Consider the following 26,427-nt stretch of genomic DNA (forward strand, 5'->3'; position numbering starts at 1 on the left):
TGATTTAAAATTGTTTAAAAATTTTAGGTTTTCCAAGTTTTGCACAAAACCACGTCAGAAAAAAAACACCAAATTTGTTTACAAATACTGTGTTTGAGAGGCTGAATTTACAAATGGATTGTGACCAGACCACATACGACCACTTCTATAGCAGCAACCCCTCAACCTCCAAAACCAATCTACGACCTCTAGAGCATACACGACTTGGTCAATGACTACCAATTTCCCTATATTTTGCGTTTTGCCTCTCATCTCTGGAAGAACCTGAGGCCAATCATGCTCCTCACAGCAACACAAAAGACTTCCTTCTAGTTAGCCAGCTTCCCTTCCCTGCCCACAGCCTCTCATCAGAGCACAGCTGAAGCCTTTCCTTGTTTTCACTTATAAGGCTTTCCCACTCCTCTACCTTTGAGTCTCTGTCGGGTGATGATGGCTGACTCCTTTTCTGTTGCAAGCTCTGGGTAAATAGTCCTATTCTCATTTGTGTGGTCTTTATTCCCATGTGTCTGAGTTTCTGTGGCTGAGAGCAGAAGGCATCTGAAAAGAATGTTTTATGCTTGATGAAAACAGCAGAGTAAAAATTTCACATAAGGTACAGGCTCACCTTTGAAAAAGAAAAAAATAAACACAGGGGCCCTTGGGTGGCTCAGTCGGTTGAAAGTCTGACTCTTGATTTTGGCTCAGGTAGTGATTTCACGGTTGCTGAGATGGGGCCTCGCGTGAGCTTCAAGCTGTCTGCTTGGGATTCTCTTTCTCTCTGCCCCTCTTCCACTCACACTCAGTCTCAAAATAAATAAACACTAAAAAAAAAAAACCCAAACACAAAAATACTGAATAATTGTAAAACTAGGAAAAATTGTTTTTCTACTTTTCTGTATGTTTTCCTCCCTTCTGTTATAAACGTAATCTTTTTTAAAAAGTCATATACATATTGGGGTGCCTTGGGTGGCTCAGTTAAGTGTCTGACTCTTGGATTTGGTTCAGGTCATGATCTCATGGTTCTTGAGATTGAACTCTGTAGGGCTTCAAGCTGTCTGCTTGGGATTCTCTCTCTCTGCCCCTCCTCCTGCTTACATGTGCCTGTATGTAAACATTAAATAAACATTAAAAAATAAACATTAAGGGGCGCCTGGGTGGCTCAGTTGGTTGCACGGCCAACTTCGGCTCAGGTCATGGTCTCAATATTCGTGAGTTCGAGCCCTGCATTGCGCCCTGTGCTGAGCTCAGAACCTGGAGCCCGCTTCAGATTCTGTGTCTCAGATTCTCAGATTCTCTCTCAGCCCTCCCCTGCTCACACTCTGTCTCTCTCAAAAATAAACATTAAAAATTTTTTATAAAAAAACATTAAATAAAATTAAACATTAAAAAAACTAATTTTCTTGGGAATTATAAAAGTGACTTGGTTTGGTACATGACTTGGTAAGCAGTTTAAAAATATATAATTATGTTTGCTTACAGGATAAAAATGTTTTTAAAGCTTTATTTGTATTATTCATATATTTTTTAGTGTTAACTGCTCTGGTTGTTAAATATGTTGAATATCATCACAGGTTGAATGATTAATGGATGAAAGTACTATTGTACATTTTTATATATTCTTTTATCATATGAAAGTCTAGATTCCTGTTTTATATTCTTTTTAACTTCTTTAGTATATTCTCACATTTAGACTTCTACATGGTATAAAACATTTACCCAAATTTCATGTCATTTCAATCTTTCTAATTGATTACAATTAATTTAACACTTTAAACTGCAAACTTGTGTGGGATTTTTATGTATATCTTTACCTAATTTCATTATGGCCAAGAATACCGTCTTTGTGGTAGGAGCCCTTTAAAATTACTTTACGGCAAAGCATGTGGCCTGTTTGTGTAAATACTAGAAAGAAAATGACATTGACTAATGACCTTTTCTTGTTAAGAAAGCAAACAATTATTCATTTTTCTTGATGTTTTGCTGCATTTATTGAGATGTGTGACCCAGCAGTTGTGAACAAGGTAAAATCCCAGAGACTGTTATTTAAAATACCAGCCATAAAACTATAGATAGAAAGTAGATTAGTGGTAGCCTGGAGCTGGGGGTGGGAACAGGGACTGGCTGCACATGGGTAGGAGGGGCCTTTTTGGGGTGATAGAAATACTCTAAAATTGCATTGTGATGATAGTTCACAACTCTGTAAATTTACTAAAAATCATTGATTTATAACTTGAAAACAAGTGAATTTTATGGTATGTAAATTGTGCCTCAATAAAACTATTAAATAAAAAAAAAACAAAACAGCCACAGATGTATCTTTCAGTAGAAGAGGGGCTCCATGTAGGAGAGAGCAGACGCCAGACACTGATGATCAGCTCTTGCTGCAAAGCTAGGAGGTACTCATGGCTCGGCCCGTCACCTGTGGCCCCACAGCTTCCTGAACCCAAGTGCTTGCTGCAGCCCAGACCCACGCACACACCTATACCCACTGGACCCAGGCTGCTTATACCTACAGAGCCTGGGGCGTACCCTGTTGGACCAGGTCAGCTCAGGTCCTGATGGGCCTGCATCAGCACCTTCTGTGTCCCCAAACTCCCTGGGGGCCTTGAACCCCTGTCCCCGGGAGGGGGGGGGGGGTTGTCTCAGTGCCCAGAGCCTCTGGAACACGGCCTGGCCCTTTGCCTGCCTGGCAAGAAGCCAGGAGCCCAAGCAGTAGCTGAGGCCACATGAAGTCTCTGTACACAGTATGGTATTGAGTTCTTTCAGGGATTTATTAAGGCATTGAGCACAGTGTGATTTTCAGCCAACTGAAATGAATACACAGAAATATATCAGGACCTGAGGGATGTGCTTTTAAGGTTAATGGTGAGGCTGACAAGCTGAAAGAGCATTCAGAGTGACGCCAGTGCAGCACTCGCCCCAGCGTGGGAGATACTTTCCCTCAGCAGGGTCTCAGGCTCAGGAGCTCCTAGGGAGCATCTTGAAGTTCCCACCACTTTGATGCACGACAGGCACATGACCTCCTGCCTGGTGACACCCCCCTCCAAGTACACAGCTTTGGGACCCCCCAGCCTCCCCAGGGGTGGAGGGCATGGTGTGGCCTGGCCACAGCATGGGGCGCAGAGAGGCATTGGGCGAGCAGGCCAGGACAGACAACCTCTGACACAACATGGGGACCGAGGTGGGTCCCACCCGGCAGGCAGGAAGAGGGGGCTGGGGACCTCTCTCTGGGCCCAACTGTGGATGTGGAGCCTTTTTTTCCTGATTACAACTCACTGCACCTGGGGAGAACAGGAGGGGTGTGTTCTTACGGAGAAAAGAGAACAGGAGGGAGGAGGGGGAAGGGAGGAGAGGCCAGGCACCCGTCAGCCTGAAACTCCAGACTGTTCGAGGTCACTGGAGGTGCTGAACTGTCTCTCCACCTTCTTTTGGTCCTTGATCTTGAGTCTAATATCCGCCCTCTTCTCAAAGAAGTTCACCAGAACGGACTCCGTCAGGATGGAGGCCAAGATCTGCTCGAAGGAGATGCACCAGTCGGTGTCCACGGTGCCCCCACAGCGGGCGGTGGCTGGGGGACTTTGGGACTCCCCGCCCACCAGCACCGTGTCGTCATCAGCCAGGTCCTCACACTGCAGGGAGCCTGTGCTGACCACCGAGTAGGAGGACATGGACATGTCGTCTTTGGTTTCGTCGTCGGACAGAAGCTGGGGGGGGGAGCCCCGGCCCTCGCCGCCGCCCCCTTCGCCCACCACCTGGCTTTCCTGTGGAGCTTTCCCAAGGTGGGTGTCTCCCCCAGCTTTGGCCTGGGGGTCACCCGCGGCTGGAGGCTGAAGCTCCGGCGGGGCCGGGTCCTGGGAGGGGGCCGGGGCGGGCATCTCATCGTCCTCCGGAGCACTATCCTGGGGCTTCCTGCCTGGCTGCATGGAAAACTTCTTCCCCACCTCACCGATGCGGAGTAGGAGGCTCGCCACCGTGGCAATGGCGTGGTACAAGTCCTGCTCCATGGGGTCCTCGCTGAACATGTTGTACAGCGTCTTGCACAGCTCGATGAACTGCTCCTTTTCAGGAAGGCACAGAAAAGGGTCGGGAGATGGTCAAGGATGGGCTGGGCTGGCCTCGGGGGCGCCAGACTGCCCATGCTGTGCTGTCTTGTTAGTTGTCTCCATCCCTGGGCCTGGTCACGCCCATTTCACAGACTGGGACACTGAGGCTCAGAAAGGGAAAGTGACATGACCAGTATCACACAGCCTTCGAAGAGCTTTCTCTTCTGGCTGCCTTTCTTTCAGCTCAGGGAGGGACTGGGAGTCCTTCCCTGGCCCTACCTCCACTCTGCTAGCATAGACAGTCCGATTTTTACCGTGACTGTCCAAACCCAGTGGCTACCAGGACTTCTTCAGTGTGTTTTAGAGTTGCTTTGAGTTTTTTATATCTTTGATCAGAGTAGCGGGTGGGGACAAGGCAAGCACCGTCTGGGTCAGGTGAGGGGCTGGGGAGGTCTGACTCCAGGTGGCGCTGATACCACCCATCTGGGCCTCCAGGGATGGGATAGCGCCTCACTCCATGGGGCACCTGTTCTTCAGGCTGCGGGTGAGAGACCACCTAGATCGCAGTGTGCCCCTCCGGGAAGAGCAGGGCCGTGGTCAGGCTGCAGCCCAGGAATAGACTTTGGTTGGATGTGTGCGGCCCCGGCTGCGACCCCATGGCAAGATGCCGGTTCCCAACCCAGAGACCAGCAGAGGGACAGCGGGCTGCGGGTGGAGCAGGGCTGCATGTGCCCGGCACCTGAGAGGGGCCTGAGAGAAGCAGCGGTGCCGTGAGGCTGTCTTGTAGGTGGGGGTGTGTGAGTCCCTGCGTGTCAGAGGCTAACCTTCCCTACTGCCTTTCTGGTACATGGACGCCGATCAAATGTGAGCAAGCCATTGCCAGGAAACACCACCCAGGACAAGGCCCTGCAACAACTGGCCTCCTATCCTTCTGGAATTGTCCCTAACTACTGTCTGACTAGCAGGTGAGGGAGGTTGGCAGGAGAATTTCCACCCTACACAGTGGGTGCTGGGAGGTAGGGTGGGGTCCAGCCTTGGAAATGTCTGTTGTGGGCTCTGAACGGGCCTACCTGGTTCATCTTGGGGAGATCTTTAATCGTCTCCTTCTGAACTTCCTTCTCTTTGGCCCACATGCGAAGGTAGTGCCGATAGTCTGGAGGGCTGGTCCCCTTCTCCTCTGTGAAGAGAAAACAAATCTGTCAAATGCGAGAAAGAGCTGGGGGCTGGCAGCAGGTAGCAGGCGGATTTGGTGTCATCTGGCATGGGGTTCCCTGGGCCCCTTTACAAAACACTCCAGTACTTGCAGAAGTGGTGATCAGAAGGACATTCCGGAATACCCAGGTCTCTCCCTGAGTTATTCTGCTACAAAAGGTTTGGCCTGGGCTGAAGAGGGCCTCAACCTGTATTCCTTGAGATGGGGACGGAAGCCCGTGGAGGCAGGAGGAGGAAAGGGGCTGGGCAGGTCTAGAGGGATCCTGGCAGATAGCGGGCGCCCCAGAGGGAGGTGGTGACAGCAGGGGGAGGGGTGTTCACAGCTACGCGACAGTCAGACCTGGGGCTGACGAGAGAATGGCCTCCCCTCACAGCTAATGGGTAGAGCGTTCATGCATTTCCAAAGAAAGGCATGAGTTGACCGTTTTCCTGGATGGGGGCCTGTCCCGCAGGGAGGGGCACCCAGACCCCACCGACCCTGGGATCTGCACGGCACTGGTGAGCACTGGCCAGCACGTACCTCCTCTTTTGTCTTGGACGTCCTCACTTCCACCTCCCTCCTGTTCCTCCTGCCGTAGTGCTTCTGGACAACCAGAAAAGAACAAGTACGTGGAGAATGTTCTGGAGTTATGACTATGGACCACTGAGGGCTGTGAGCAGACTGGTCCGTTCTCCTGCTGAACCAATGCACCCCCAAACTCTCCTTCCTCTCTACCAAAGGAATACAGGTCTCTACACAAGGTGTTTAAGTGAACAGTGAAGCACGTTATGGAGATAAAGCCCGAGAACTAATTTCTGTAGTTTCAGTTGAAGAAGTTCCAACTGAGAGCAGTCCTGATTATCAGTTCCACCTGCGACCAACCACCACACTGGCTGAGGAGGAATTTTATGGACATGAATTCTTTGCCTGGCGTTGTCTTCCTTCCTTTCTTTTTTTAATTTTTTTAACATTTATTACTGACAGTGAGAGACAGAGCCTGAGCAGGGGAGGGGAGGGGCAGAGAGAGAGGGAGACACAGAATCTGAAGCAGGCTCCATGCTCTGAGCTGTCAGCACAGAGCCCGATGTGGGGCTTGAACTCACAAACTGTGAGATCATGACCTGAGCCGAAGTCAGATGCTTAACCGACTGAGCCACCCAGGTGTCCTTCTTTCTTTATTTTTTTAAAAAATATTTATTTCTTTTAGGGAGAGTGCAAGCGGGGAAGGAGCAGAGAGTGGGACAGAGGATCCAAAGTGGGCTCTGCCCTTACAAGCTGACAGCAGCGAGCCTGATGCGAGGCTCAAACTCATGAACTGTAAGAGGAGGACCAGAGCCGAGGTCAGAGGCTCAGCTGAGCCACCCAGGAGCCCCTTGTGCCATATTTCTTAAAGTGACACACTTGCTGGAGTTGGCTCGTGCCATGCTTCCTATGGGCCATGAATGTGGGGAGCAGCAGGCTGTCCAGCTGTCCCAGACCTGTGGGTGGCACAGCTGCTGGGGACCTACTGGCAGGCGGCAGCATCCCAGTGCTGTGTGGTGGTGGGGAAGGGCGCACCTCTCTGGGCTCAGGTTTCTCACTGCGGAATGGAGACCCACTGCCTGGGCCTACGTGGAGTCTGAGGACAGGGCTCTGAACCCCCAATCCCTGGCCTTAACTGGAAGTGTCTGGGAAAAGCCTAAAGATTCTCCCAGATTCTAACAGAAGACACATCTGCTTCTTCAGTTTGTGTATTTGAAATCCAGGTCCTCAAGCTTCATTTCTAGTTCAAATTAAGCTTTTTGACACGGCCAGCAGGACTGCCCTGGGCATCTTGATAACCACTGTTTTTAATTTCTCTTGGGTGTGTATTACCCTTGATGTGGATTATCTCCCACGGGAACTTACAGGATGGGGTTTCGGTCGGTTTTGCAAATCAGTTTCCTACTACCAGCTCCACTGCCAAATCCCAAGCCCAGAATGCCCCCTTCACCCTGGACCTGACGCCCCCAGAGTGGACTCTAACTGTAGCAACAGGAATGACTTCAAAAAGGCACTCAACGGATGTATTTGTCCCTAACGAAAAGTTATGTAGAGCACGAGAAAAGCATCCACCACCTTCCTCTACCTCTGTGGGTCCGTTTCACGCTGTTGTGATGATGGCATCTGTACTTTCCCTATGAATGTGATGACGGAAGGAATAGTTTCTGCACATGGCTGTGGCGTGATGTGGCTGTGGCCCTGGTGTCTGCACACTGCCCACCGCACTGTGTGCCCTCGACAAGCACGGAGACCCCCCTCAACTCCCAGTAAGCAGCAGCTTTGTTCTGGGTCTTCCTCAGTGGGACCAAGCGTGTCCAGGCCTCCTGACCATGCAGTGCAGTGTTAGGAAGACACAGCTCAGCACAAAGCGGGTGCCCTTGACCCCCAGGGACTGACCTTGAGCCTCCCAGGGCGGGAAAAGTTCCAGATCTGAGGCCAGAGGAGATGCTGGAAGGGACAGCGGAGGAGAGGTGGAGGAGAGAAGAAGGGAGGCCAAGGTTCAGGAAGGCAGAGACAAGAGAAACAGGAGTGAGAACACCCCTGGGGACCCACCCAACACAGCGCGTGCCCTGAGCCCACCGAGGGCTGCAGGCCGCCTGTGTGAGCCCCACAGCAAGACTGCACAGCTATGAGCCCCAAGGCCATAGCCCAGGGCCAGCAGCACTCACCTTCTGAGGAGCTGCCCTCAGTGAAGTAATGGGTCGCTTCTAGGGCTGACTCGGCCTCCTCTGGGCTCAGGGCTGCGCTCAAAGAGACAGGCAAGTGAGGGCAGGAGAAAACAATAGCACTCGCCAAAGCAAACCTCCCGGGTCCTGGACAGAGGCCTGGCTCCCCGCAGGGCATGAGGTGCCCAAGATGTGGGGTGTGGTCGTAGCGCTAATGGCGACCACTGATCCCATTATTGTTCCTGACTTGTACATGGTGTTTGAAAACATCCCCGTGTATCCCATCTAAAACCCCAGTCAGTGCAGCTGGGAGTCGGGAGGACGGCCAGCTCTCCTCCTGCCCTGATGGTGTCATGCCAGGACCCTGCAGACACATATGCAGGGTCTGGCCACGCATGAGTGACTTGCTCTTCTCCATTGATGCGTCTCGGGCATCGGTCCACGTCAGCATCACTACTTTGTGAGTAAGCAGTCCCCTGGGTTTCCGATCCACATGGTTCTTGGGCGAGGGGAGGCTCATTCTCCCCACTGTATGGACGGGGATGTAATGACAGGGACTGAGCAGGTGGCACTTCAGGGAGGTGGTAGGTGTGGGCCACGGACTCCCCAGGCGGGTAATGGACAACAGCAGGGACCCAAGGCAGCTCCACCCCAGGACAGAGGGCCCAGGGCTAGAGTCTCAGTATCCCCATCTTGGAGAACTCTCCACATGGCTACCCTTGCTGAGCTGGGTGAGCTCTGCCTGCACAGCGGGACCCCAGAGACTATGGGATCCGGCCTGGCTCAGGACTGGCTGCTGGGGACCCTTCACCTGTGGTCTGTCAGCATCTCTGTCAGGCTAGGGCCCGGCCTAGAGAAGGCAAGGGAGAGCAGGTCCTGCTCATGGCTGTGCAGCAGGGCTACCCAGGCTATTCTGAGGGCCTTGGCTGATCTTCTGGGGACAGATAGGAGCTACCCTGTGTCTCACCTGGGCCCTTGCCTGTGGACTGAGTCCTCTGAGACAGTGCTTCCCAGGTTATGGCCCTGCCCCAGTGCTCTGGCCTCCTCCTCCCCCTCTGTCAGGGTGTGGAACCTCTACGAAGCCTAAGCCCCCGTAAGCGCCCCCAGTGTGCCCTGGGACACTGAGGCCCCCGCTCTTATACGAGAGGCCCTCGCTGGTGAGTGGGAGAGGAGGCTCACCTGGGGGCAGGTGCAGCTTGTAGAGTGCCTTGAGCTTCTCTGTCATGTCCCCATGGTACATCCCGCCTGTGGAGGAAGGCTGGTGAGGAGGCATGCTGGCTACAGGGCACCAGAGCCCCAAGGCCGGTCCACGCTCAAGCACCTCCCCTTCTGGTGGGTTCCGGTGGGTCCCTCCTCATACCCCGACTCCCTCCTGGAGACGTCCCTGGAGCAAGCCCCAGGCCTCCCACTGTCCCTGTGCTTCGCCCTTGTCAGAGTCTGCAGACCCAGCCTGTGCAGCCCTGGCCTGAGGGAGGGGTGGGGACCCCTACATGTTCCCAGTGGGAAAACTGTCCTTTCCGTATCAAGGGTCTTGCTGCAGGGGGAAGACTGGCTGGGGGGCATCTGGGGGCTTCTTGAGGAAGGGCCTTGGAGCCACTCACTCATCCCTGTCACAAACTCCTTGAAGTTGATCAGAGAGTCCTTGTTTTCGTCCAGGAGCCGGAACATGCGCCCCGCCAGTACAGGTGTGTGGGAGCCGCAGGCCCAGGGTGTCAGGCTGGCGAAGAGCTCCCGGAACTGGCCTGCGTCGATGCGGTACTGCTCCAGGTACGGCAGGCTGGGGTCCCGACGCACAGCCGTGGGGCGGCCGCTCCCCCAGTACTGACTTGCCAGGTGCTTGGCCTGTAGAGGGCACAGGCTGGTGAGATGGCCTGGCCTCCCAGAGCCTGGGTGGTTAGGATCGCCGGGCTGGCCAGTGAGTCCTCCCTCCTCTGTCTGCGCCTGAAGGGCACCAGGGTGGGGAGCACTAGGCCTGACGCGGTATCTCAGAGAGCCTCCCACATTGGTACTCCCAGCCACTTGTTTACAGGTACAGGAGCTGAGACACAGCGGGTGAGAGGCAGCACTGACCAGACTGTTCTGACCGGAAGGCTCAGCACGGTGGCCACCCTGGGTGCTACGCCAGAGAGGCAGACAGGAACCAACGACAACAGTATGGACTGTGCCATTTCTGCCTGCTCTTCACAACTTTTCCCCTTCTTCTGTTAACAGCACCTGAAATTTTTTTGGAGAGCCCCTCCTGTCCCATCCTAGGCCTCATGGCCTAGTTTTGGCTCAACAGTAAATACCCTCCTGTAGCCACAGCACCTGGCTTGAGTCCAACAATTAACCCTGGACTTTCTGCTAAAACTACTTGCAAAGAAAAGGCTTTTTTCACAAGAGAACAGGATGACTCTGGAGCTTCTGAGAACAATCCTGCCATTCTTAAACCTGCCTATTTAAGCTCCTGGATCCAGCCATGCCTGAAGTGGTAAAATTCCTAGACTTTCCAGTAACATGAGCCGATGCTTTCCCTCTTGTGTAAGCTGACGAGAGTGGACTTTTGGACACTTTAAGAAAGCGTCCTGCCTAAACTCCACAGAGAATTAAATTCCACCATGTGAGGTTTGTGGTAACTGTATCTGAGAGTGTTTTTAAATCAATGTCTCTTTTGGCAGGAGGCTGCCGCATGGAGGACACATTTAGGGGACTGGAATGGAGTATTGGTCCTGCCCTTGCTCTAGGCCGTCACCTTAAACACCATGTAAAGGTCCTCCAGTTCTTCAATTGAGAAACCAATGTCCCCAGGTATAGCTCGGACCTAGAAGGAAAGAGAAACAGGATGTACTGATGGATTCTCAAATTCTAGTTCTTTGAGAGAATTCCCACGTGGATGAAGGTTAAGACACAGGATACCCTCTTAATATTGCCAGCTCGCCAAGCACGCAATGGCAGCCCATTCAGGAAAGAAGGTGTGGGACACACGCATACCCTGGTCACCCATCCTGTTACTCAGTCTACGTCCAAGCTCCTTGGTGAGCATGAGGCAGGGGAGGGAGACCTGTCTGTCCCAGCGCCCGTGAGGTACACAGGGTGAGGGGCAGTCATTTAGTGACTGCTATCTGAATCTCTGCAAAGACTCTGGTCCTGGCTTTTGGGCAGGTGTCCCAGAAACTCCCAGTAAATTCTCTCCCCAGAGCTGGGGAGGACAAGGGCTTGTAGGGAGGCACAGCGGGCTGGGCGGGTGGAGGGTGGCTGAGTGTCGCTACCCAGGGGCGGGGGCAAAGCCAGGCTGGAGGGCTCAGCCTACAGTAGGGCGACACTTGGCCTTTAGGCCCTGAGGTATCAGAGCTCTGCGGGGGTCAATCTGGGAGCAGAACATTGTCACCACAGAACAGCGGCCTGCCCTCTCACCTCCCCAGATTTGCACCTTCACTCCTGGAATCCAGACCCATACAAGGGCCCTGCACCTGGCCCTGTGGGAGCAGCCCACCTGGACCATCCCCACCTCTGCCAGCCACCTGTGGCTACTGGAGCCCAGCCTCGTCCGTACCACGCTCCTCTTGGCCGTATCCTCCAGGGACTGGATCACTTTCAGCCTCTGCTTAAACCGCATCTGTTCAATGTCGTCGGCCCTCAAGCTGCTGAATTTCTACCAGCCAAAGGTGATTCGGTGAGATGAGGCAGGGCCACGGAGCAGACATCTGCCACCGACCACAGCTGCCCACACCCACACTCCCACATGCCCGGGGAGGGGGGGGGTAGGCTGGCCAGATGGCCCCGGAGGGTGCTGACCTCATACGACACCTTCAGGAGGTCGAAGATGTCCACCTCTGCAGGAGGGTCATCTCCACTAGTCAGCAGGGCATGGAGGTGGGGGATAGGAGGAGAAACACTCTGCTTATTGACCACATTGTCCAGGTATCTGCAAGGATTAAAGGACAGAAGGCTGGACCACCTCCAGGCAACAGGGATGTCCTACCTACTAAGTGATGTGGAGGGACCTCGTTTGCCTAGACTCCCAATTAATAAGTGAGTGTGCTGAGGACGGGGCAGCCTCCAGGAAGGCAGATGGGCTGACGACTCTGCAGCAGTGAAGGCGAGAGCCATGCCCCAGAGGACATCCTGGCAAATCAGGGATCCCTCTGGAGGTGGCAGAGAGGCTTCCCTTCTCATGGGGCCTGAGCACTAACTCTGGGAAGCCAGGCTGTCCTCTGGGGGTCCCCTGCATGGTCTCCCCTGCACACTAGGAGAAAGGTCTGTCCCGGCTGGAGGGATGACATGCTCCTGAGCTGCCTCAGTGGGCAGGTGGCAGCGTCCTTGGCACACCTGGGTGGCTGGGAGTGTTCCAGGCTGGGTAAATGTATGCACGTGGCCAGCAGGACTATACAGAGCTCAGGGCCCAGGCCAGTGTGAGGCCAGGGCAGGGCCTGGTGACGTGACAGGAGTTAGGTTGGTGAGCCAGGGAAGGCGCCATCGGGACTGTGTTGAGAGAAGAGCAGATGCCCAGCCTTTGCTGGAGGCTGGAGGCCATGCTGTGGCAGCTGCCCTCTGCCCCCCAGCTCCCCCAGGCCAGCGTGCTCTGGTCCACCACCCATTTTATCTGCTCCCAGAGCTAGCACTGCCCAGTGCCATTTTGTCTCCCACCAGAAAGGAGGCTGTTCCCTGCCACCTGGGGTGTGCTTGGTAGGTTCGTCACTGAATGCCGAGTAAGTTGCGCCCAGGGCTGCCGAGGGGTCGGGCTCTGCCATCCATGGGGGTGCCGGCCAGCAACCCGGCAGGAGGAGGGAGCCCGGCTCGGTCACCTGCCCAGGACGGTCATGGCCTCGCCCTCGTCGCTGCAGCCCAGCAGCTGCTCCATGTTGGCATCCAGGATGGCCAAGGCCACCTGCAGGATCACCTTGATGCCCTCATAGAAGAAGCAGTCAACAATAACCACGGCGCTCTCAAAGGGCATGACGCTGAGGAAGAGAGTCAGGAACCAGGAGAGCGAGATGCTGGAAATCACCCCCAGGTCCTGCATCTTCTCGGAGAGCTGGGGCAGGAAGTCTCTCGTCAGCTCTTCAAAGATGCCTTGGTCCACCAGGGCCCCTAGAGAGAGGGTGAAGGGGTTTGGATGGCAAGCCCGTACCCCTGGCTCAGGTAGGTCCTCGTGGGGGCCCCAGGGTGAGGCGTGGGAAGCCGTGTGATCACTGGGCAGCTCCGCTTACACGGGGGGCTGCAGGGGGTACGGTGGAGAAAATAAGAAAGAAACACACCCTGCGGGGTTCCTTTCTGCAGCTTCCAAACCACCGTGTGAAAAGAATAATTCCTTCCACTATAGTTGGATTTTCTATTGGGGAAATACAAATTTCTTCCTTCTAGAAGTGTCAGAAGTAAACGGGCCTGGGCGGGGGGGGGGGAAGGGGGGTAGGGGGGAGTCTTCTGTGTGTCCTGCCCTGAAGCTTGTGAACAGACGCGATTGTAATTGACCCCCAAGAGGGGACACCCCCAAAACCAAAACATCTTAGAACAGACTTAATTATATACGTAATTAACTACATTTGCCAGTGCGTTTCCATTTAATAGCACCGATCCTACTGGCTGTAGCTCATAGTAGTTGAAGCTGGGTTTGTAGGTGCATGGGGGTGCACCGCATGCTCTGGGTGTGATACTGGAAATTTTGTACAATACTAAGGCTTACGGGGCGCCTGGGCAGCTCAGTTGGTTAAGTGTCCAACTCTTGATTTTGGCTCAGGTCATGATCTCATGATTCGTGAGTTTGAACCCTGCATCGGACTCTGCACTGACAAAGCGGAGCCTGCTTGGGATTCTCTCTCCCAATCTTTCTGCCCCTACTCTGCTTGCTCTCTCTCAAAAATAAATAAAAATAAACTTAAAAAAAAAAAAGGCTTAGGAAGAGCTGGATGGATGAGAATTTAGGCCTCAGGCTCTCCTTTAAGAACCACGGACTGTGTCATAGCTTCTCATTGCCAGCCCCTCCTAGGGCAATGTGTAAAGCCTGGGCGGCACGGTGGGGTCTGTGTTTGGGTCCCCGCTTTCTAGCCTCCTCATCCATAGAAAGGGGGCCGTGACCGTCCGCAGCCACTGCACGTCTGTGAGGCCACACCGTGCTGGGTGCTCAGTGGAGAGCCTGGCACAGGGAGCCACCAGCCCCGCGGGAAGCTCCAGGCTGCAGGCACTCACCCACCACCCTGGTGTTGTAGTAGTCGGGCAGCATGCGCTCACAGAGGGCCACCAGCAGCCAGAAGGCCTCCTCCTCACTGCCGTAGAGCAGGAGCACTGAGGTGACGATGTTCATGGCCTGTGGGCACAGGGACAGCAAGGGGGGCTCCCGGAGCTGGCCACCATATAAAACTGCCCCATTCCCCCACCCCTCCATGGGCCTGCATGGCCTCACCCTACAAGCAAGTCCCACAAGGACGAACTATCCCACCCACCTCCATGCATCTTGCCAAAAGGCAATTTGCAGGAAATCGGTTTGACAAAAACCAGCCGCCAAGTCCCTCAAGTCAGGCCAGTGGGCACGTGGCAGGTGGAGGAGGAAGCTATGAGTGTGAGGCGCTACTTCTTCAGAGTGGCTTCTGGTGTCGGAGGTGTGACGTGAGGCCAGGCAGATGGGTAAGTGGGCCGCACGTGACAGCTACATGGCCGCAGGGTGGCCAGGGACAAACGGGGACCGCACACAGCCCGAGCTGATAGCCAGGCTTGTAAGGAAAACACTGGGGTGGTGGCGATTATCTTAAGAATTCTTGAAGCCACAGCCTGACTTTCCCTGCACTGGCGATGTGTCATGCAGAGCACTGGATTTACAGAAAGTGACTTTTGAGGAGGTCGTGCTTTCTCTGAGATCCCAGATGGCAGCCTCAGGGAAACAGAAAGCCATGTGACCAGGCCAGAAAAATGTCCCCTGCACGTAAAGTCAAATGCTGCCAGAAATGCAAATCAAAGCCACACTGAGATGCTACCTCACTCATGCCAGAGGGAGGGCTCTTAACAAAAGACCAGAAAATGAGTTTGGGGAGGATATGGGGTGACTGGAAGCCTCGTGCACTGCTGATGGGAGGTAAAGTGGTGCAGCTGCTGTGGGAAACACCACGGCAATCCCTAAAAAATTAAAGGCAGGATGACCGTATGATCCAGCAAGTTCACTTCTGGGTAGACGCGCAAAAGGAACGAAAGCAGGGGCAGGAAGAGACACTGCACACGCATGCTCACAGCCGCGTTATTCACCAGAGACAGGAGGCAGAAGCAAACCCAGCGCCCATGTACAGACGGACGGACAGACCAAGTACGGTATATACATAGAACGGAACAGTATTCAGGCTCCAAAAGGAAGTTTTGGACACGTGACATAGCGCAGATGAACCTTGAGGACTCTGCGTTTACGAAGCCAGCCACAGAATGACAAATAGTGTGTGATTCCACCCAGATGAGGTTCATGGAGCAGGCAAATCCATCGAGGCAGAAGGAAGAACGGGGCTGCCAGGGGTATCGTTTCAGGGGCACAGGGCTTCCGTTTTGCAAGATGAGAAGAGTTTGGAGATGGGCGGTGGGGACGGTCACACAATGACACACTTCATGCCACTGAAGCGTACGTTTGACATGTTGTGTACGTTTTACCACACACACTAAACAGTCAAATGCCAGGGCACGCCGGAGAGCGAGCAATTCATATTGTTTCTAATTATACCTCTATCTTTGATCGGGCTCTCCCCGGGGGGTCGGGGGGCAGTCACAGTGTGTGAGGCCATCGCTGCGGCCCAGGGCACCAGGGCTCTGCTTGTGGGAGCTGCTGGTGGGGGATGTGGTCTCTGGGCCCGGCCAACCCCCTTTACCTGGCAGTAGCCGATGGTGGGGTTTCGGAAAGCGTAGGCGGTCAGCACCCGCCGGAGAGCAGCGATCCCGAGCTCGTTCTGGAAGGCAGGGTGCTCAGGCATGGAGCGGTGGAGATCTCGCTCAATCTCCTCCGTGGCCAGGCTGTACTTCCCCATGGACTTCTCTACCAGCTCCTCGTAGTAGCCAGGGTGAGTCACCATCTCATTCCAGGCCCCTGTGGAGATACAGCTGGCAGCTGTCTCTCTCTCTCCTCCTCCTCCTCCTCCCCTTCCCTCCCAGGACAGTGTGGGCAGTGACAGGGCAGGCCAGAGATGTCAGAGCACCACAGAACACAAGTGGGACTCTGGGGTCTGTTAAGAGGTGGAGACAAAGGTTCCCTTGTGACTGCTCCTGGGAGGGGTTGCCCCCACCAGAGTTTAAATGGCATTCTCATGAAGCCGTCCAAGTGGCCAAGGAGTGTGCATTCGGTCGGGGCCTGTCCCCAGGAAAGGAGCCTCAGGGGGTCTGCCTGCCTCTCACTGCAAGTGGGAGAGCACTGGAGATAGAGCCCTGCCCTTGGTGTCTGCTCCCCAGGGTGGCTCTCCTCACAGCTGAGAGCCCCATTTTAGGCTTGTAAAGGGCTAGCAGCTCCCTCTGGCTGACTGAATGGAGCTGTCTGCAGGGGCCCTGGGGGGTCTGGGCCGAAGCCGGGGCACCTCACCGGAGAAGAGGAGCCACAGCTCTCCCCGGAGGCTCTCGGGGATGCCTTTCAGCACCAGCTCCCGCGTCTTGGCCGTGCGGTACATGCACATTCCGCGCCCGTACTCAAAGAAGTGAATGTTCCACGACTCCTCTTTCATCTTCTCCTTGGCCTGGGGGAGAAGCAGACAGGGCGTGTGAGCGCCAGCTAGCCAGGGGGCTGAGGCCTGGGTAAGGCCCTCCTCCATCTAGAGTGCAGACTTGCAGGGGCTCCTGGTAAGAATGCCGAGGGTCCAGGCCGAGCTTCGCACAGCACCAGCCCCAGGCGTCAGGGAACGAACCTCCCTGCGGAGTCCTAGGGCCTGCGGTGAGGGGCTGTGCCCCGTGGCTCACAGGATGTCCCTGGCCTCATCCCAGGCCTGGGTCCTGTGCTGCAGTGGAGTCCGTGCTCCCGCTCACCCCCTTGGCCCCCAGGTCCTCCATGGGCGAGTTTCTCTGGAAGAGCCTGAGTAGACCCTGGGAAGAGGTCGGTGCATCCTGCACGCTGGAGCTCTGGCGGCCGCCAAGGGCTGTGGACGGGCTGGCGGGACCTGATGCCTCTGGAGGAGAAGGGCAAGGCTGAAAAACACAACGCAGAAGGGAAGGCACTGGTGAGTGAGCCCCTTGTGGGGCCTCTGGCTTGCATGTCAGCCATGAGTGCTGGTGGCTGAAAAGCATGGGCAGGGAAGCACCAGGTCTGGCCAAGCAGGAGGCCACGTCCCCAGGTCTCGGCCATGACCCAGCGTGACACCTGCGTCGTCCTTGCCTCACCAAGCCCTCTCACAGTGGCTGCTCGCTTCGGGGATGGGTCCTAAGGCCCATGCTGCCAGGCCTTCTCTCGGTGAGGCCAGGGCCCGGAGCCCCTGCATGCCCCTCCTGGGCCTGCCTGGCGGTGCTCGTTGCTCCCTGGGGCACCTTCCTCACTGCAGCCTCTGGGGGACAGACCCTGCTGACCTCTGAAGGGACAAGTTCATCTGCCCAGACTGGCTCCAGGCAGCAGTCATAGTAATGCTGCCCCACTTTTGAGCACATGGACCCTGGCTAGAGATCAGCCCAGGGTGTGACTGTCAGAAAGTGCAGCGGGCCCCACAGAGCCCAGGCAAGGAGTCCCACAGGGAAAGTGGAGCAGAGGCAGGGCGACATCGGGGCCAGGGGGGCCAGCACAGTCCTGACCTCCTGCCCTTTCCAGATCGACAGAGTCCTGATTGAGGTCATCCCTCCCACGTGTGCCCTTCATGACTGCCGAGTGAGGGAAGGAGCCCTCTCCTGTCGTCTGTCCCTCGGGTGACCTGTCTACTGTGCCCTGAAGGGGCCCTCAAGGAAGAAAGGGCTTCCAGAGGGCTGGTTGTCTCCCTCAAAGCTCCCTGTTTCTGTCTTCCTCTGGTCCACGTGTCCAGTGTGTGGTGCAGCCTTCAGCGGCCACACTACCTCTTTGCTCTGGACACTTACACCAGCTCGAGACTGGGTCCTCCTCACCAGTATGCAGTGGCTTCCAGCACACTAGGACTGGGTGTGTGGGAGGACGGGTCCCTGCCTCCACAGGGTACACCCCCCCGCAGGGGCTAACCAGGAACAGGGCCTTGTGTTAGAAGAGGGCCTCCTCCACAGAGGAGCCTGGGAACCCACTTTCCCACCGCACAGACAGTCAAAGGGCAAGAGAAATGGACCCTGGTGTGGTTCTGGGAATGTCCCAGGGTGGGGGGCGATGTGGGGCTGGCAGCAGGGAAGGGAGGCATCAGGGGTGGAGGTCTGCAGGGAGGCCCTAACCTCCAGGGTCCTTCCCCTGGTTTTCTGGAACCCCTCCCCCGGCAAACCCTTCTCAGGAAGCACTGGCAGCTGTGGCCCTTCAGGCGCAGTGCGGGTGACACTTTACATCTGCCCCTGCTTGTCTGCTGCTCAGCCTGCAGGGACCTGACTTCCAGGTGAGCTCCCGTAATGGCCTGTGCTTGTCTTGTCCCCTGGCCCAGGGGGCAGGTGGTCTTGTCTATTTTCTCCTCAGCTTCCACCCTGAGCACCTGTGGGTGGGAACACTGCTCTTAGGTGGACATGTGCCACTGGCTCCCCTCCTGCCAACAGCAGCTCCCCATTTCTTTGTGGGGGGCATATCTCTCTCCAGTCTGGGCCCCACCGAGAACTGGGGTGATGCCCCTGAACTAATCAGCATTTCCTGGCCCCGGGCTCAGGCCAGGTTGAAGGTGCTGCGTCACCCAGGTGCCACTGAGGAAATGCCGTGGTGACCGCAGGGAATGTCAGGAGGAGCCAAGGAGGATGCAGGGGTTGCTGCCAGCATCCTGGTCCACACACCACCCAGGAACAATGCCCTCTTGGCAGAAAGCCCAGTCCGGTGGGGAGAGGCCTCTCTGGGGACAGGCGGCTGACTGCATGGCCCTCTTGGCTTGTGGGCCAGTAAGCTCCCTCTCTGCATGTCATGCTCCAGTCAGGGTCCTGTCGTCTGTGACCGCCCCCCACCCCCACCGCCACAGTATCATCCACCAAGTGGCAGGGGCGGGGGTGCTGGACAGCTTCCTGCAGTAACTCACTGTCTGTGTTCCCTGTCAGAAAACCCTCTTCCTGGCTGTGGTGACGGTTTCACAGGGAATATACACTAAACTCTCCAAACTGTACTCTCTGGATACATATGGCCTGGTGTGTGTCCATTTTTACCACAGAGATGCTGGTTTTCATAAAAAGGGAAAAAAGGAAAAAAAAATAAAAAAAAAAAAAGAAGAGAACTCTGCTAGGTTCCCATCCACAGTGCATCCCTCTGCCCCTGGCTGATGTCAGAAATTCAGAAATAGGGGCGCCTGGGTGGCACAGTCAGCTAAGTGTCCGACTCTTGGTTTCGGCTCAAGTCATGATCTCATGGCTTCATGGGTTTGAGCCCCACATCGGGCTCCATGCTGGCAGCACAGAGCCTGCTTGGGATTCTCTCTCTCTTCCTCTCTCTCCGCCCCTCCCCCACTGGCACTGTTTCTGTCTCTCTCAAAAGAAATAAACTTAAAAAAAGAAAAAGAACTTCAGAAATAAACTTTCACGACAGATTGCTCAATCCACGGGGCACAACCCCAGTCCAGACTGACAGAGCCCTAACACAGAGACTCTGCCTCCCGCCTGAGGCTCCCCAAAGGGACCAGGACTACGGATGGACTTGCAGGCCACAGAGCACCTCAGAGGATCAAACCCTCAGTATTGGAAAAGGAGACAGACTCCAGGATGTGGCCTTGGCAATAACCGCCCTGTGTGACAGCCACCGGCGAGGCAGCGAGCTCCCGGGCCGTGCCACCTGGAGTCCTGCATTTTCCCAGGCCAGTCCCTCCCCTTCCTGCAGCTGACCACCTCACACATCCCTCCAGTGCAAAGCTCCAGAGGCAGCTGCCCACCTCACTTTCTGCTGAACCGAATCTCAAACCTCTGGCCTCCTGTTTAAGAGAGCGAGCAGGAGCAACAGGAGGCCCGTCACAGCCACGGCCCCCGGCCAGCCTCCCTGCATCTGTGGTCTCGCAGGCCAGCCCTGGCCCCCTCCATTCTGGCTCCGAATCTCGCCCTTCCACCTCCTGGACCTTTCTCCAGGTAACTGCCCCCTCCACTGACTGGATCAAGCCGGAGTGGGCCCCATAGACCCTCCTATGTGCTTTAACTGGCGGTGCTCGCACACTGAGCTGCCCACTTAACGATCAGTGCGCTTTTTAGAGTATATGTGTTACGCTCCAACTGAAAAGTGACCTCTGTTATTCTCGGCTGACCTTTATACAAAATTCTCAAAAGAATTGTTTAAACTCCCTGTATCCTTTCCCCCTCAGGTTGTTGTTGTTGTTTTTCTAGAAAGTGTTCCTTTATAAAGTTCTAATAGCTACCTTTATAATAATATCTTTAGTACCCTGGTCCTTTCTTTCTAGACAGCATCAATTCCCTACTATGGGCAATACTGAAATTAGCGAGTAACCCTTTCCTCTGCTCCCTCCCCTCTTTCTCTGCCACCATACACTGATTTACTTTCACTCTTGGTTAACAAGGCAAGCGGTGAGCTTATTCTACTTTCCAGGCCTTCTTATCCTGTGTGTTTCATTGCATTCTCTTGTCAGAGCATAGAAAACATACACAGGGTCTGTCAGCTTCATCCTCATTCGTTGGTCTCGTTTCTACAAATACATTCAATGTGCCCACCAGACCTTCAGCCAAAGTTTCTCCAAACTTCTCTGGGTTATCTGTTTGTTGTTCTTCATTAGATTCCTCAAGAGTTGGTAGATTTCTTAAATCCCTACATATTCTTTACTCGCTGCTTGAACCTCAGTTTGCCAGATATAAAATCCTTGGGGCATAATTTTTATTAAACATTGTATATCTTTAAAATGTCACTGTTTGTATAAAACATTGTTTTCTGAGAGTCTGATCTCACGGGCAACTGGGTGGCTTGGTCGGTTAAGCACCCTTCTGACTCTTGATTTTGGCTCAGGTCATGATCTTGCGGTTCGTGAGATCGAGCCTTGCATTGTGCTCTGCACTGACAGGGTGGAGCCTGCTTGGGATTCTCTTTCTTTCTCTCTCTCTCTCTGCCTCTCCCCTGCTCATGCTTTTTCTCTATCTCAAAATAAATAGACATTAAAAAATAAATAAATAAAAGTCTGATCCCAGTCTGATTTTATTCCTTCATAAATGACTTTGTCTTTTTGGACTGGTTGTCCTCCCAATTTTTTCAAATCTTTAGCTTTTTTAACGTTTATTTGTGAGAGAGAGAAAGAGAAAGACAGAGACAGAGACAGAGTGTGAGTAGGGGAGGGGTAGAGAGAAAGGGAGGGAGACACAGAATCTAAAGCAGGCTCCAGGCTCTGAGCTGTCTGCACAGAGCCTAACGTGGGGCTTGAACTTATGAGCTGTGAGATCATGACTCGAGCTGAAGTCAGGAGCTTAATCAACTGAGCCACCCAGGCGCCCCTCAAATATTTAGTTTTTACCACATTCTGTAACAACATTGACTATTGTGTACTGGTTTTCCCAGACATATAACAGGTCCTTCCATTGTGCATGTTCAAGTCTTTTTATACTCAGAAAAGTTATTGTGACTGGTAGTTTTCTATCAGTTGTTATTCTAAGCTCTCTGGTTTTCCGTTCCAGGGAGCTACATTATACATAAGTTTGATCTTCTTTGCCTGAATTCTTTACGACGGTTCTTGGCTATTTTTTCTCTTCCTTCACTTGTTTTGCCCTCCTCTGACCCTTATCCAACCTCAACCCTCCCTTATCCCTTGAGATCTATTCACTGTTGCAGTCTCCTTGTGTGATACTTATTTCTCTTCCTTTTCTTTTTTTAAGTAGGCTCCGCACCCAGCATGGAGCCTGATGCAGGCCTTGAACTCAAGACCTGAGCTGACCTTATGAGTCAGACGCTTAACTGACTGAGCCACCCAGGCACCCCTGTCATTTCTGTATGTGATACTTGTTTCTGAAATATTTCTGTAGGTTTTTTTTCTAATTATTTTCTGAAGTCTGTCAACTCTTTTCTTATGACTTGTCACTTCGTTTCTGTGCTTTCTAAAAGTTCTATTTATACCATTCTTCTGTAGTTTCTGCCATTTTTCTAATTATTTTTGGATCATATTGAAACATTAGAGTACAGTTTTCAACTGCTTTGGAGGGATACTGTTCTGATGTGGTTTCAGTATCTCTGGACAGTTATTTGGTTCATTTTCTCCCTATGACACCTTTGTATAGAGTGCAATCACCATCTTCTGTTGCTTGTGATTAAATGATATAGATTCCTCTGTACTTTGAGGAGGATGTCGGGGAGATGTGGGTCGGGGTAGCTTTCTGCACTGAGCAGTTGGGGGGGCCCATCCTCTGCTCTCAGGGGAAGCCCCTCTCCTCAGGACTTCCTGACCCATCTCCTCTAGTATCAGAAGCTTCTCTCTGTTTTACTCCCAGGTTCCTGCCCTGCTCAGTCCCAGGTCTGGTTTTCCTCAGTGAGGGCTCTTTCCTTTTGGGAGCTGTGGCTGGTGTTTCAGATCTCAGGGGAGTGGGCCGCCCTGGGTGATCTGATCTACCCTCAGCCTGTAGTGCGTTCTCGTGTTAGGTTTTGTTTGCTTCTCTGTAAACCAGGAGCCTGCGAGGTCTCCCCACGTCCGAGTGTATCCCAGAGTGACTTGCCAAGGCTTCTGTCCAGTGAGTAGTCTCTCGGAGGTGTGGGGAGGTGTTTTGCAGTGATTTCGGGGTTCCCTGGCTCTTAGACTGTCAGAACCCCTTTTCTCTTCCCTTTACTGCCTCAGCACAGCTACTGGCTCTACATCCGGTTAGAATAATGTACAGTTGGTGGTCTGGACCCACCTACTTGTAGTCTGTGGTCTGTGAGATACCCTTCCACCTGCTTTTGTGGAAAACAAAACTTTCACTCTTAAAGTTGGTCTGGGCCTTTTCCTGAGGAAATTTGGTGAGATTTAAAAGTGACCCTGCTCCTGCCACCTTGTCCCAGTTAAAGGCCACTCCAGTCAGGCTTTTCTTCCTACTTTCCACTGAGCAACTCTCATCAAGGCCACCATGACCTCTGTTTGCCTCTCCAGTAGTCTGTTCTTAGTGCTTGTTATGTTTGACTTCAAACGTCATACATCCCAAACTGAATTCTTCCTACTCTGTTCTTCCTGCATCTTCCCCACGTCATTAAATGGTGGTTTTATTCTCTAAGCTGCACAGTCAACACCATGGCATCATTTCTTTGTAAACCCCTCTCTTTCTCCCATACCCAGTATCAAACCCAACACTCAACCTCACATCTACTTCCAAAACATATCTGATATACTAACACTGAACAATCCAAAAAGGAAATCAAGAAAACAATTCCATTTATGACAGTATGGAAAAGAATAAAGTGCTTAGGGATAAACCTAATCAAGGAGGTGAAAGACTTGTTGGCTGAAAACTACAGAATGTTGCTGAAAGAAATTAAAGAAGGCAGAAAATAAACAAAGAAATTTTGTGGTTGTGGATTGGGAGACGTAAGATTGTTAAGATGTCAATATTCCTCAAAGTGATCTATAGATTCACTGCAGTCCCCGTCAACACCCCAATGACTTTTTTGCAAAAAAAAAACCAACAAAAAAAAAAACACTATTAAAATTCATATGGAATCTCAAGGGCAGGACCACAAATAGCCAAAATAACAGCCAAAGAAAATGAAGTTGGGAATCTCACACTTCCTGACTTAAAAATTTACTACAAAGCAGGGGTGTCTGGGTAGCTCAGCTGGTTAAGCATCTGACTCTTGATATCAGCTCAGGTCATGATATCATGGTTGTGGGATAGAGTCCCAGGTCAGGCCCTGTGTTGACAGTGCAGAGCCTCCTTGGGATCCTCTCTCTCCCTCTCTCTCTGCTTGTGCACCTCCCCTCTCTCAAAATAAATAAATATTTTAAAAAATTTACTATTGGGGCGCCTGGGTGGCTCAGTCGGAGTGTCCAACTTCGGCTCAGGTCATGATCTTGCGGTTGGTGGGTTCGAGCCCCACATCAGGCTCAGCCAGTTCAGAGCCTGGAGCCTGTTTCAGATTCCGTGTCTCCCTCTCTCACTGACCCTCTCCTGCTCACGCTGTCTCTCTCTCTCTCTCTGAAATAAATAAAACCTAAAAAAATTAAAAATTAAAAAAATTTTTACTATCAAGCAATAGTTAAAACAGTATGGTATTGGCATAAAGACATATAGATTAATGGAACAGAACTGAGAGCCCAGAATTGAACCCTTAAATATATGGTCAAATGATTTTAGACAAGGGCGTCAAGACTGTTCAATGGGGAACAGATAAGTTTTTATCACAAATGGTGCTGAGAACTGGATATTCACATGCGAAATGATGAAGTTGGACCCTTAACTCACACCATATATGAAAATTCACTAAAAAATGGAGCACAGACCTTAATGCAAGATCTAAGCCAAAAAACTCTTAGAACATAGAGGAAAAACTTCATGATGTTGGATTGGCAATTATTTTTTGGATATGACATCAAAAGCATAAGAAATAAATGAAAAATAGATAAACTGGATTACGTAAAAATTTAGAACTTCTGTGCATCAAAGGGCCCAATCATCAAAATGAGAGAACAACCCATGAAATGAGAGAAAATGTTTGCAAATTATGTATCTGATGGGTTGATATCCAGAATATATAGAGAACTTCTCAAACTTGAGCACAAACAACCCAATTTTAAAAAAAGGTGAAGGGCTTGAATAGCCAATAAGACATGAAAAGATGCTCAATATCGCTAATCACTGGGGAAATGCAAACCCAAAGCTCAATGACAGACCACTTCACATCCATTAGAAAACCTGGGAAATAACAGGTGCTGGCACGGATGGGGAAGAAACTGGAGCCCTTGGGCACTGCTGGGGGGGATGTAAAATGGTGCGGCCACTGCGGAAGAAGGTTGGGCAAGTCCTCAAAATATTAAACATTGAGTATTTGACTTCTTCCCAGCAACTCCACTTCTGGGTATATCCGTATGAACTGAAAGCAGGTCTTGAAGAAATATTTGCACACCCACATTCATAGCAGCATTACACAATAGCCAAAGGGGGGAAGGAAACCAAGTGTCCATCAAAAGATGAATGGCTAAACAACCATGGTGTAAACATACAATAGGATATTATTCAGACTTAAAAAGGAAGGAAATTCTAACACGTGCTACCAGGAGGATGAACCTTGAGGACATTATACTAATAAGATCAGCCACTCACAAAAGGACCTCTTTTTTTTTTTTTGGTTTAATTTTTTAAAATGTTTTTATTTATTTCTGAGAGAGAGAGAGAGAGAGAGAGAGCAGGGGAGGGTCAGAGAGAGGGGGAGACACAGAATCTGAAGCAGGCTCCAGGCTCTGAGCTGTCAGCACAGAGCCTGATGCAGGGCTCAAACCCACAAACCGTGAGATCATGACCTGAGCCAAAGTCGGAGGCTTAACTGACTGAGTCACCCAGGCGCCACAAAAGGACCTCTTAAAAGAGGCACCTAGGGTAGTCAAGTTCTTAGGAACAGAAAGGGGGGTGGTGGTTCCCAGACGTGGCGGGGCAGGGGGATCGGGAGGGAGTGTTTCAGCTCTGCAACATGGAAAGAGTTGATGGACGGACGGGGGTGGTGGTGGTGGTTGCACAAAATGTGAATGTACTTCACGCCACTGAACTGTACACTTAAAAATGGTTAAGATGGTGGGGCGCCAGGCTGTCTCAATCAGTTAAGCGTCCGACTTCAGCTCAGGTCATGACTTCACAGGTTTGTGAGTTCACACCCTGTGTCAGGCTCTGCACTGACAGCTTGGAGCCTCGTTGGGATTCTCTCTTTCTGCTCTTCCCTAACTCACATGGTCTTTGTCTCTCTCAAAGTAAATAAGCTTAAAAAAATTATTAAGGGGTGCCTGGGTGGCTCAGTTGGTTAAATGCCGACTTTGGTTCAGGTCATGATCTCACAGTTCAAGAGTTCAAGCCTCACGTCAGGCTGTGTGCGGACAGCTCAGAGCCTGGAGCCTGCTTTGGATAAGGTGTCTCCCTCTATCTCTGCCCCTGCTCAGCTTGTGTGCTCTCTCTCTCTCTCTCTCAAATATAAACATTAGAAACAATTTTTTTAATGGTTAAGATAGTGAATTTTAGGTTATGTGTCTTTTACCACAATTAAAAAAAAGTATATCCTGAGTTTGACATTCTTTTACCAGCTCCACGGCTACCTCCCTCGACCACAGCTCTATTGTCCCATGTCCTGACTACTGTAACAGCCTTCCAACTCTGCTTCTATTTTCACCAGTTCCTAGTTCAACACTGTCCAGGAGACACAGAATGAGAGCAGCATGTGTAACTTAATGCAGCCTAGGAGCCACATTAAAATTGTGAGAGAAAGTGGGATTCATTCCTGGGTTACAGGGCTGGTTCAATATTAGCAAATCAATCAATGTGATACATCACATCAACAAAAGAAAAGATAAAAACCATATGATCCTGTCAATAGATGCAGAAAAAGCATTTGACA

General features: G+C 52.3%; 1 protein-coding gene across 4 annotated transcripts in view; it reads right to left on the reverse strand.

Annotated features, from left to right (window-relative positions):
• Positions 1-2,726: 2,726 nt before the first annotated feature.
• TBC1D9B (TBC1 domain family member 9B) overlaps positions 2,727-26,427 on the reverse strand; it is a 47,633-nt gene continuing 23,932 nt past the window's right edge. Inside the window, exons 8-23 of one of the 4 annotated variants that reach the window (XM_039252826.1) lie at positions 16,857-17,015; positions 16,420-16,570; positions 15,719-15,933; positions 14,067-14,184; positions 12,686-12,971; positions 11,676-11,805; positions 11,434-11,532; positions 10,633-10,701; positions 9,503-9,743; positions 9,081-9,146; positions 7,905-7,976; positions 7,633-7,683; positions 5,755-5,817; positions 5,093-5,199; positions 3,921-4,037; positions 2,727-3,491 (exon numbers count right to left, since the gene is read on the reverse strand). In XM_039252826.1, coding sequence (XP_039108757.1) covers positions 3,345-3,491; positions 3,921-4,037; positions 5,093-5,199; positions 5,755-5,817; positions 7,633-7,683; positions 7,905-7,976; positions 9,081-9,146; positions 9,503-9,743; positions 10,633-10,701; positions 11,434-11,532; positions 11,676-11,805; positions 12,686-12,971; positions 14,067-14,184; positions 15,719-15,933; positions 16,420-16,570; positions 16,857-17,015 — 2,091 coding nt within the window. In that variant the 3' untranslated portion in view covers positions 2,727-3,344. Of the gene's footprint in view, positions 4,038-5,092; positions 5,200-5,754; positions 5,818-7,632; positions 7,684-7,904; positions 7,977-9,080; positions 9,147-9,502; positions 9,744-10,632; positions 10,702-11,433; positions 11,533-11,675; positions 11,806-12,685; positions 12,972-14,066; positions 14,185-15,718; positions 15,934-16,419; positions 16,571-16,856; positions 17,016-26,427 lie in introns of all 4 variants that reach the window. The other 3 variants (XM_039252827.1, XM_039252824.1, XM_039252825.1) reach the window with 3 other exon arrangements.

The sequence above is a fragment of the Hyaena hyaena genome, unplaced genomic scaffold (assembly GCF_003009895.1).
Source record: "Hyaena hyaena isolate Hyena2069 unplaced genomic scaffold, ASM300989v1 scaffold_428, whole genome shotgun sequence".
NCBI lineage: Eukaryota > Metazoa > Chordata > Mammalia > Carnivora > Hyaenidae > Hyaena > Hyaena hyaena.